This window comes from Hippopotamus amphibius, chromosome 2, assembly GCF_030028045.1.
Source record: "Hippopotamus amphibius kiboko isolate mHipAmp2 chromosome 2, mHipAmp2.hap2, whole genome shotgun sequence".
Lineage (NCBI taxonomy): Eukaryota > Metazoa > Chordata > Mammalia > Artiodactyla > Hippopotamidae > Hippopotamus > Hippopotamus amphibius.
This window is the reverse complement of record NC_080187.1, coordinates 132216885-132229103: the sequence shown is the minus strand read 5'-3', so window position 1 is coordinate 132229103 and position 12219 is coordinate 132216885. Positions and strand designations below refer to the sequence as shown.

At 45.9% G+C, this 12219-nt stretch overlaps 1 protein-coding gene across 3 annotated transcripts in view; it reads right to left on the bottom strand.

Annotated features, from left to right (window-relative positions):
• Positions 1-12219, bottom strand: part of IGF1R (insulin like growth factor 1 receptor) — a 288185-nt gene that overhangs the window by 59946 nt on the left and 216020 nt on the right. For all 3 annotated transcript variants that reach the window (XM_057723853.1, XM_057723851.1, XM_057723852.1), the window contains exon 3: positions 2966-3278. In XM_057723853.1, coding sequence (XP_057579836.1) covers positions 2966-3278 — 313 coding nt within the window. The remainder of the gene's footprint in view (positions 1-2965; positions 3279-12219) is intronic.

Below are 12219 nucleotides of genomic sequence, written 5' to 3'. Positions count from 1 at the left end.
TAATCCAGCTGCTGAACCACAGAAAGTTGGGTCAATTTCCAAACAAATAAATGATACAACATTATGGGATGTGTGTGTAATAGGATGGTGAATTGGAGAGCCACTGTCTTTACCCGATTGTTCTTGAAGGATCTTTCAAACTTCATGAAGTGAAACACATTCATGAAAACAGTGTAAGTCAGAGCTCACAGCATTAAGTACCACTCTCCAAATTTCACTGCATATTTAAGGCAAAGATGAAGGGTTTTGTTTAAAAGCTTAAAGATAAATAAAATTTCCCTACTCTTTTCTTATTTCATGTTGGGAGAACAGGAGGCAAGCTTTCCAAAGGAACTGGGCCAATCACCGCAATGGAGGTTTCTCCTTTCTCTAACATCATACTCAATATTCTCACTTCTAGAGCAGGTACCAGCTTTTCTTCAGCACTCTTTGTTGGTCTTTTATTGCTTCTAATTTACCTACATACCAGATAATGCCCCACCTCCCTTTTGAAAAGCTTTTTATTTTGAAATAATTATAGACACACAGAAAGTTGCAAAAATAGTACAGAGAGGTTCTGTGTACCCTTCATCTGGCTCCCCTCAATGGTTCCATCCTACATAATGATAATGCAATATCAATACCAGGAAACTAACACAGGTACAATGCATGCATATACTTCTGTGTCATCTTAACACCTGTGTAATCACCACAACAAGCTAGCCGGTCACCACAAACATCTCCCTTGTGCGACCCCTACAGTCACCCTGCTCCCATGTCTCTAAGTCACGGCAACCACTGATCTATTCTCCATCTCTATAATGTTGTTATTTTGAGAATGTTATATAAGTGCAATCATATGGTGTGTGACCTTGTGCGATTGGCTTTTTTCATACAGTATAATGTCCTTGAGATCCATCCATGTCGTGTGTGTCTGAAGAGTTTGTTTCTTTTTATTGCTGACTGAGAGTCCACGGTGTGAAGAATCATGGTTTGCTTAGCCATTTACCTACTGTGGAGCATCCGAGCTGTCTCCACTTTTTGGCTGTTACAAAGAAAGCTGCTATGAACTACTGCGTACGTGTTTTTGTGGGAATCTAAGTTTGCATTTCTCTGGGATAAATGTTCAGGAGCGTAACTTCTGGGTTGCAGGTTAAGTGTATGTTTAGTTCCCCCTGACATTTTATTCAAATAGCAATTTCTGAACCAAACACCTTTCTTAAAATGTCTAGGAGTCATCTAGCACTTAAAAAAATGTTTTTCTAAGGAACTGCTCTGATTACATGTTTATAGTTTAAGCTTCCTGAAATCCATTCTGGTACAGAGAGGGCATAAACAGTATTAAAAAATAAATATTTTAAAGTAAGTGTCAAATAGGCCTTAAAGGCTGAGAGGGGGATTCGTTAGTTCTTGATGGAGTTTTATTTTAAAGTGGAAAAGGTAGATCTGTAGCCTTGAACAGACTGTGAGCACGGGTAGGAAAAATAACAGCTCACTCCTTTGAAGAATGAACTACAGCAGAGGAAACGGCCACAGTGCCCAGCACTCCGCCCTCTGCCCGCTACTCTGGTAGCTGCAGATGCTGAATGTCTCCAGATATCACAGAAAACACAACCGGAGGGCAAAGAAGTCATGACCCCCAGGCCATGCACCAGCTGCCCCATCCCGACCCTCACCCCTGGGGAGGAACCATGGCTGAGCCTTAACGGGGGTCCAGGCACTGCCCAGGGCACTGGTAAAGCCTTTTCAAGCTGTAGGGCTGCCAATGAAATGTGAGTAAAACGTGGCAGACTTATTTTGGGTGGAATATGTACACTCTACAGTTCACTGGCACCCTTGGCACATTCACGAAGTATTTAAAGTAATTTTTACTATTGTAATGGTTATAGAAATGATGACAGGCAGAAAGTTCTACATTTAATATTATGAAATAATGTGAGCTTTATCTTTGATTTGAAGTTACTCCTATGGAAGGAGCAACATTTCCAACTACACCGGAAACAGATTCCCCTTACCAAGACTTGCCTGATGAGGTTTGCAGAAACAGAAGGTAGCAAACAGAAGAAACAGAAGGGAAGTTACACGTTATACTTGAAATGAATGTTTCCTCTTCCAATGGTATTTTACTTTTGTAGAATAGTTTTATTTTGAAGAACCTCGAAACGTAAGGATCCTCTGGTGCTAATCACGAAGTAGGCATTTAGTCCATTGCAGCAGAACTGCTCTTTCCTGAGAGTTCTCTGCTCTGCTCCAAAGGAGCGAACAGCAACCCCAAATCTCTAGTCTCCTCTTGCTTTCCAGGGTTATAGTCCTATATTTTGTAACAATGCCCGCATCACTTTTTCAAAACCTTAAAGCCAATGACAAATTTACAGAAGTCCAGTTGGCATGCACGAGAGGGATGGCGTTTGCTATAAGGAACTTTTTTGCTTCCTAAGAGAAGTCTCAATGTCCAGGAAGGAAAATGAGAGACAGAGATAACTGAGGGAGAATGAGGGGTGCGCCTGAGCACGTGTGTGTGTGTGTGTGTGTCTAGAAGGTGCTGATGGAACACACTGCTTGCTCTTAGTGGCAGCTAGTTCAAGCAGGACAGGAGCCAGTGCTAAGAGACTTTGGAGGCCTGCATACTGCCTCAAGGATGCTGGTGAGCTTGCGGTGTCTTCCCTCCCGCTCTCCCAAAGCCTTCACTGGTGTATTGTTGAGTAGCACTGAGGGTGACAAAACCTCAGTCTACAGTCTCCCCCACCCGCCCGCTGTCGGGGTGGCAGCCCTGCACAGGGGGTCAGTGACCTCCGGGGACCTGAGACAGAAAATCAGGTACTTAATTCCAAATGGCCAGGCAGTATGGTCCCAAACCAAAAATACTGCCCGTTGCTCCTAGAGGCATCAGAAGCTGAAGTTATACCAGCCTCCCCAGGGTCCCGCCTGGGTGGGGCCACTGGCAGCGCCCATCTTCCCGCCCCCCACCCCAGGCCCCCACACTGACCTCTGGCTGCCGTTGCGGATGAAGCCCGACGGGCACTCCTGCATGCACTCGCCGTCGTGGATCACGAAGCCCTCGGAGTCGCTGCTCTCGGCGTTGGGGATGTTGGCGCAGAAGTCGCGGTCGACGCAGCGCCAGCCCTCGAAGCGGTAGGTGTTGGGGGGGCAGCTGGGCACGCAGACGCCGGCGTAGTAGTAGTGGCGGCAGGCCACGCAGGCCGTGTCGTTGTCGGGCGCGCTGCAGCTGCCCAGGCACTCCGGGTGGCAGCACTCGTGGTTCTCCGTGCACGCCCGCTTCCCGCACGCGCTCGGGCACACTGTGGGCGACAGGCAGGGCGTGAGGCCGGCTGACCGCCAGGTCGCTCCACCCGGCACAACCCAATCGCCAACCCCACACGCGGTCCCCAAGTGGAACATCACCGGGCACGGGCTTGAATCGACAGTACTACATGTTGAGAATTTCATTAAGGAAAGGAGCAAACACTCTGCATCTGGAGTCAGGTGTGCAGGATTTCACATCCAGCCTCTCCTATTTGACCCTATTTGGTCTTGGAGGAGTCCTCACTGTCTTTGACCTTGCTCCTCTCTTTTCTCATCTACAGAATGGGGTAATAATACCCATCTTGGAAGGCTACCTGTGGCACGTGTGACACTATGGAAGTCCTATGCGGACAATACAGTTTATTTTCACTTTAGAAGGCATTATATGTGCTGCTCAATCTGCATTTTGCATATATTCTTTATTGAAATATCTTGAAAAGCCTTAGTGTGCAGAAATGCTAGTTTATTTTTAAAATGATTAAACTAGAATATACTAAAGATACATTCAGGGTGACAAAATAGCTTTAGAAAATTTTGTCTGCTTGTATCATATCAAAGGTCTTATCCCAAATAAGCAATGACACTGACTTATTCATGCATCTCAACCTAATGTAATGTATCACAGAGAAGTCCACGTCTGATGGTTATTCTCAAATATAAGAAAGTTGGTGGGTGGGTGGGTAGTGTCTCCGGCCCAGGATATTACAAACTATCTCCTCTGAGCCCCTCTATGCTAAAGTTAAGTGAACGCAATGTCTTAAAACAAGAGATCAACAATTCTTGTCTCAAACAGATGAGCTGGTATTTATTTCCATAGCGATGCTGTAAGGATCACACTCTAGGGGCTGTTAGCCTTACTAGCACATAAACTATAAGTCAACAAAATATGAAATCTGGTTTGCATTATATGCTTCCTACTTTTTCCTTGAGTTGGAAAACAACACAAAATTATTTAAGTATGTATATTATTGACATTGACATGGATTTAGTGAAGATTCTATTATTGTTTTTCTTTATAATAAAAAAGAAGAAAAAAATCAGAGATCATAGATTAGAAAATACATACAATATCTGGTCTGCCTGTCCACAATGTCACCTTATCAGCACCTCCATGGAGACCCTCCCAGATCATTTCCTATGCATGTGCATGCATATATAAATATAAATATCTATAAAAAGGGATCAAGTCATTCTCAAAGCATATTCTGGCATAACATACTGTGAATTGGACAATAATTTAACAGCTGCATTGCATCCCATAGTATAGTGTATCATAAGTTATAGTCACTCTCCTACTATTAGACATTTCGTTTATTCCCAACATTTTATTAGCACACTGAGCACTCAATCTTCATGAGAATTCTTAATTATTTCAATAGAATAAATTTCCAGAGTTAGCTTTGCCGGGTCAAACTGTCCTCTGGGAATTTTGTACCAATTTATACATCCACTAGCTGCATGAAGGAGTACCTATTTTACTGCCAAGAGGTACATTTAAAAGCAGGTATCAGAACTTGGACATTAAAATGAATACTATCACCTCGAAAGAAACAGAAAAATTCTCATGATACTCTCAGGCTTAAAATAATTTTGCAAGTTTCTTCTCTGTCATTATCTTTTGGCTAAGACAAATAAGTGGCTTTCCGTTATTTATTCTTACCTATTTTGGTAATAGAACCTTGATTTTTAATTGGGCATTTTGCCACCCAGCTAGATGTTATATCTCCCAGACTCTCTCATAGCTAGAAGTGACCTAAGTTCCAGTCAGTGAGACACTAGCAAACTTTTGAGGTGGAACTTTCTAGAAGAGTCCTTAAAACAGAGGGGTACACTCTTCCTCCTCCTTGCTGGCTGGAATGCAGGTGTAATGCCTGAAACTCAAGCAGCCGTCTTGAGCCATGAGGTAACCCATTAAGACAGCTGAGCAAAATAAAAGGAACTCAGTCCTCCATGACTATGTAGTCAGTAGGCTAACCCTGGACTGCTTACTTCTAGACTTCTTTACATGAATAAGAAATAAACTTGTGTCTTGTTTTAGTGTGCTATTTGTTAGACACAACTGAACAAATCCCAACTGAGAAGTGCCTTCAGAGCCATGTACAATATAAGCAAAGAAGACGGTTCCTGTTGGTTTATGTCATTTTTGTTTACCAGAATTGCCTCAATGGTTTCTGGCTGTTTCCAAAACTAATCTACCCAACAGATTACAAGGAGTAACTATCTCTAGTCATACCAAAAAACTATATTGCTGTAGGAGCTCCTAAAATGTTGAGCTGCATATACAGCCTACCAAGGGGATCATCTTGAAGCTGATAACACCAATTTGAATGTATAAGCTTAGTGTATTTGCAGTAAATGCACGCACACACACCACACACAGTTTACTCTCAAATCTCACACTTGATCTAATAATTGCATAGATTAAATGACTATTTAAGTTCCAGTATATTCACTACAGAGGTAACTTCAATGCCCAAGATCTAAAGAAACAATACAATTGCAAACCCTTAAGTTCAGGTTTTTAAACTAAAAACAAGAGAACTTAAGTCCACCTATCCTTCATTTAATCATCCACTCAGCAACTATTTATTGAGTGTGCGCTGCACCTGTGTGCCAGACCCTGTTCTGAAGGGATCGATAATACACCAGGTAAGCACAGGAGCGTGTGGTGGTGCGTAGCCTGCCCTGGGCACCTGGGTGCCCGCGAAGGCTTCACAGAGGTGTTGAGGCTGCAGCTGAAAACTGAGGAGGATGAGAATAACACAGACGAAATCACATGTAAATGTGTGTAAGAGCAATTGAGTCGCTGTGGTGGGAGAGCTGGGTGCTCGTGAAGATGGCAGGGGTCCAGTAACAGGTGATGCTGGGAGAGAGAAGGGGGCAGCTCAGAGAAGCATTGAAGGCCTGTCCGAGTGGTTTCGGCTCATTGGTGGACAATGGGCATCACTGAAGGTTTTGGGCAGGAGGACAACATGATTTAACTTTTTTAAAAAAATAAACAAATGCATTTATTTGTTTGTTTGTTTTATTGGCTGCGTTGGGTCTTCGTTGCTGCACACGGGCTTTCCCTAGTTGCAGCGAGCAGGGGCTACTCTTTGTTGTGGTGCGTGGGCTTCTCATTGTGGTGGCCTCTCTTGTTGCAGAGCACAGGCTCTAGGCGTGTGGGCTTCAGTAGTTGCAGCACATGGGCCTAGTAGTTGTGGCTCACGGGCTCTAGAGCACAGGCTCAATAGTTATGGCCCACGGGCTTAGTTGCTCCGTGGCATGTGGTACCTTCCTGGGTCAGGGATCAAACCCATGTCCCCTGCATTGGCAGGCGGATTCTTACCCACTGTGCCACCTAGGAAGCCCCTGATCTAACTTTCATATCAGAAAGGTCATCTGGCAGCAGCACTGAGGGTATGATGGCCAGAGGCTGCAGCACTAAAAGAGGGATCAGACTGGAGGAGAAATGTTACATTGTACCTACAAAGTTCATGTAATATAATAGATCTGGGAGGTGCACATGGTTACAAATGAAACTAGCTGCAGAAACCATGCTCATGGTGTCCCAGCACAAAACTGCCGTGTTGAGCGCACACCCCATTCAGAGCACTGAAGGCCCCGGGGCTCTCTCATCAGCCATCAGCCACCACTAGGCTTTGTGTTTGGAGGAAGGAAAATTGATTAAGAATCTTACAATCATCATCAGAGACTAACTGGGAACAATATCTACTTGTAAAACCCTTTTTTTTTTCTGTGCTTACAATTAATGCTATATAAAATGGCGAGTAGCAGACATCATTATCAAACAGCTGTTAATGTAGTCCTAAAGATGAGAGCATTTAAAAGAATAGAAAAATGCCCCTGTGTACTTGCTGTGACTCAAATGCAAATGTTGGGCATTTCTAGTATGAGAAAGAAAAAAAAAAAAAACCTGACAAAGTATCTGTAGGTACGTTTTGCATTCCATTCCCCATTCCACTGGAAACAGCATCTCTGGGCAGTGGTCCACTGCAACCCTACCCCACCCCGCCCCGAGGGGTGTGTTACATGGAACTGCACCATCAGTCAGTTCTTACCACAAGCAGCACACAGGCTAGGGAATTAGGGTTTTGTTTCAGCGATGGGCGCTACTTCAGAAGGAACTTCGGTAAAGCTTAAATTAGGTAAAACCCTGTTCTTTACAGACAGGACAATTCCTCTTAAAGGGATCACAAATCTTCTACACTACATGATGCAACTGTGCACAAACATGTATGGACTACTTCTGGGGAATAAAAAAAGAGGTATGATGGGGAAAGGGAGAGAAAGGTGAGACTACCTGCTGGGAAGATGAACCCCAGGGATGGAAGCCAGGGTTCCCGTGGCTGTCGCACGATCTGCGGGGACTCTGGGAGACAGGCAGGGGAACCCGCGGAAGTTCAGGATTAGAGAGTCCTGGAGCCAGCCCCAGAAGCCCGCTGTAAATTTTGCCTCATCTCAATGTATATAAATATTATTAGTGTTCAGGACTATTAAGGGATTTCTTGAAAAGCCCTGGGCAGTGTGTCTCGCCAGCAGACGGATGGCTGCTCCACACGAATGCCAAAACTTAAAATTTAGTACCGTTACCAAATTTCCAGTTACAGAGCTATGGGAGAAAGGAAGGGACCGTCTTCCCTGGCTCCCATGAATAAGGAGCACAGCTAGCATGATGAAAGGCATTTCTACGTTTAAAAATAAAAGGAAAATGGCAGGTGCTATAAACTAACAAATACACGGCGGGGCAAGGGGTGGGAGCGGAAAGCAAAGGGACTTTGCCCATGAGATCTTTCTATTCGTTGGAATTTTTACAGTGACCAACAATAAAAACAAACGCCTACGTAAACTGCTGGAAAAGCTAATGACAGGTCCCACATCTGCACTACAAGGATTCGTTCAGAATCACAATCCCATAAAAATGAAGCACTGCATTTAGGGGCTCATTTTCTTCATTTTAGGGGACAGGGAAAAAAAATCACATACATCAACCTTTAACCCGCTCCCTCCCTGAGTCCTTGAATGTATTAAATTCTTTCTAGGGATTTTAAAAACCTTTCTTTCTCTTCTTGCCACTAAGCTCTTTAACAATCTTTACCTCAGAGAAACTTTTTTTTTTTTTTTTGGCACACGGGCTTAGTTGCTCCGTGGCATGTGGGATGTGGGATCTTCCTGGAGCGGGGATCGAACCCGTGTCCTCTGCACTGGCAGGCAGATTCTTAACCACTGCGCCACCTAGAAAGCCCCAGAGAAACTATTTTTAAGAGCATATTTTGGAAGAGAAGATGGAGAACTCAAACTCTTCATATGGAACAAAAAAAAAGGAAAAGGGGCAACTTAGGCACATAACTTTAAAAAACACAAACATTTTATCCCAAGTAATTTCTAAAGGATAGAACCAGTTCATGGATGTTAAGTAAAGCCAAGTTTCTGAATCAAAATACAGACTAGTGTGGGGTCCTCTTAGGTATTTCCGGGTACTCTAAGGGACTGTTCCATATAAAAACAGGTGCCTTTCCTAAGAGACAGGCATCACTATGCATTCAGGTGCACTGCTGCTAACTCCAGGAAAGCACACTTCAACCTCCCAAGTACATCAGGGAGACATGCGGTCCAGAGGGATTTCGTGGTTTTCTTGACCGGCCAGGAGAGGAGCTGATTCCATCAGACCCCATGGGAAGGGGAGAGGTGGGGAGGAAAACCCCAGCTAGGTCATCTGAACTCACAGCAGCACCCCTACTCCCACCCCCACCCCAGCACAGCCAGAAGTCCACCCAAGGCTGTTGGCATTCTCCTCCAGAGAGCACTGAGCCACAGCAGAGAGGATGAAAGAGGCTCCTCTGACTGTTAAATACATCAGCCAGGCCCTAGGCCAGGTCCTGCAGGTTCAGAAGGTAAGACAGCCCAGCCCCTGAGGACGACCAGTGGGAATGTGAGAGGGGCAAGCAAAGGGCCAGGGAGGAGGGCTTCCCGGGGAAGGGACCACCAGGACCCAGTTTGAAAGGCCAGTAGGAGCTAGCAGGTGCATGGGGGTGGTGGCAGGGCTGATGGGGAGCAAGGGTCAGAGAACCAGACTCGACATGACTGCAGGACGCAGGCTTTGGGACCTGGGGGGAAGGGGTGGGGGAGATTGGGAGGAAGGATGGAGAGATGGAGGCAGAGAGCCACAGAAGGGCCTTTTGACCCACGAACAGGAGTTGGGAACATTCTTAAAAGCAATGCTGTTTGAGGATTTTAAACAGGGAGTAACATGAGCAAATATGCATTTTAGAAGGATCACTCTGGCTGCTGAGTGGAAAAGAGAATGGAAGGACGGCCCACAAGGGCCACAGTCTCCATTTCTGCGAGCAGTCACTTTGGCCCAGACTAAGGGGGCAGCAGCACAGATGGGGAAAAGCGGGCAGATTCACGTGGTGAATTATTATTATTTTTTCCCCAGCAGGGGTAGAGAGAGATCGGTTCAGTTCGAGATGTGCTGTTTTCTGCACACATCCAAGTGGAAATGCCCGGCATGAGGCTGCATGGATGCAACGTCATGGGGCGTGGTCAGCAGATGGATGCAGAGGAGACTGCGAGGGAGGGACATCTGAGGAGTGCCAACAGGACCCAGGACAGAATCCCCAGGCTACCACAACCTGTGGGGCCCAGCAGCATCTGCTAGAGTCCCTGCTCCTTTCAAATACCTCCATTAAAAAAAAAATAACCCACTAAGGGGATTCTGTATATTCATTTGTGAATTCTGGGTCCCATGTTTCTGCTCCTCCCTGCTGTCCTGCTGACACACAAAGTTTAGGTTTAAAATGATGATAACGTATTTATGGAATTCTTCTTCTAAGGCTCACAAACGTGATACCAAAGACCTAAAGAGGAGATTGGGCCCCACTGCTTTCTCTTTGGTCATCAAATCAACCAGCGTGAGGGCAGAAAGAGAGCCTCGCCTTTAGGGCTGCTTCTGAAGCTGGCAGGTCCTACTGCGTTTGGAGCTCCACGCTGGTCCTTTTGGCAAAGAAGGTGGGTGAACCAGCTTGGCTGGATGTTCCAGTTGGACAGAAAGGGTATCCCATCTCCAGGAGCCACGATGAACTGCAGAGGAGTCAGAGAGAACCCACCTCGGGCCAGGGCGCCCTATGGCCTTTCATTCTGTAAAATAATCTTCCATCTCTCCTGCCTTTTGCCCTCATGCACACACTCCTCTCCACCCTTCACTCCAAGCAGAGATGCCCATCAAAGGGACAGAGAGGTGAGAAGCAGCGAGGTTTCCCAGGCTCAGGGAGAAGCTACATTTCACCCCAGTGTGAGTCTGGAGTTCTCTAAGCACGTCAACTAGGATGGAAAAGCAGGCTTACAAGAAAATGGTTAGACCTATGAAATAAAATGAGAATAAACCTGGCACGACTGTGTGTGAGCTCCACTCACAGGCATATGTATGTATGTGTATATATTTATAAGTTGTAGATATATAATGAGTAAAGCACAATTTTCTCAAAAGGAAGAGGAGAAGAATCTGTCAACTTTCTTGACATCTTGAGAAACTGCTACTAGAAAACTCCAGAGAACCACTGCCTAGAAATCCGAGCTGAAGTTTCCAAGGAGTTTCCAAAGAGTTTCCAAGGAGTTTCCAAAAAGCTTTCAACCAGCCTCTGCCTGGAAAACTGTAGCCATTAAGCCTAATTGAGAGGTAACCCTAGTGTCTTAAACATTCAGAAAGGAAAGCTGCATCTGCAACAAGGTTTCTCTTTTCAAAGCAGAGAGAAACCACCTCCTGTGCAGGAGAAAACATTCTATTAATACCAGAGTAGTGGCCAGACTACCAGACAATGTAATGGTTAGAACCTGAAGATACTTCAGGTTCTCTGTTGGAAGCAGAAAGGTTAGCAGGAGCAGCAGAGTCCAGGGAAGGCACCCAGGGGCATGGGGAGAAAGGTCCCAGAACAGAGCTCTCCACAAGCCTGGAGAGGCTGGTTAGCAGAAAGGGGGCCACGGTTCCTGCACCGATTAACGTAGTGAGTCTGAAAGTGCTCACTTTCTCCCGAGTCCAGAGTGTACGGTGGAGTTCCTCCTTGCGATCTTCGAAGGGGTTTTCAAGACTCAGGTCTGAGTCACCTTTCTTCCTAAGAGGAAGGGCCCTGACACGAGGATGTGTCAGCAGATGGACTTTCTGCAATACTGGGGTACGTAGAGGGGGCAGGACGTGACATACTTTCCCTCCTCATCACTCCCCTCCTTCTCTAGCCTCTTTCAAGGGGCCACAGGGTGGCAGGGCCGCTTCAGAACACGCAGGAGCAGAAACCCTCGTGCAAGAATCTCCCAGGGCCTTTAGATCTGTTCAAATGCAACCAGGACTCCTGCAGCCACTTTCTGCCTTTCATTGAACCCCAGATCCTCAGAGTTGAAAGGAAGTTAAGAGGTCATCATGCTATGCCTATCTAAGGGGCTGCCCTTCAAAAACCTAAGTGAGCCTTAAAGCAGTGTTGAAGGGAGGTCTTTCCCTTAGAGAAAGTGCTACTGCCAGATGGCACCCATCTTGACCAAGTTCCTCCTTAACACCAGCCCCACCCCCACTGCCCAATGCGTTTTCCTACAGGGCGCTCTCCCTAGGCCTCATTCAGGTGTCTGATACTCAGGGGAGGTGGATGGTCTCTTGTACACATCAGACTTTGAACTGCTCAGGCTCAAAATTCCAATACAGTGATCCCAGCCTCCTTCTGAAGGCCATACTCAAGGCACGTAGCTCATGCAGTGTATACGAACATCACCGCTCCTTAACACCTGTCCCCCAGTCTACCCTAACACTGCAGCAGTAGTCTGAACAGTGCGGAATACGAGGGCACTGAGACCAGCAGCGATCTTCCATGACCAAGGCAGCACACTCAGGGCTCTCTATATGACCTTCAAGATAACTCCCTTCATCACACCGAGCTAGCTCGTTCCGACCTT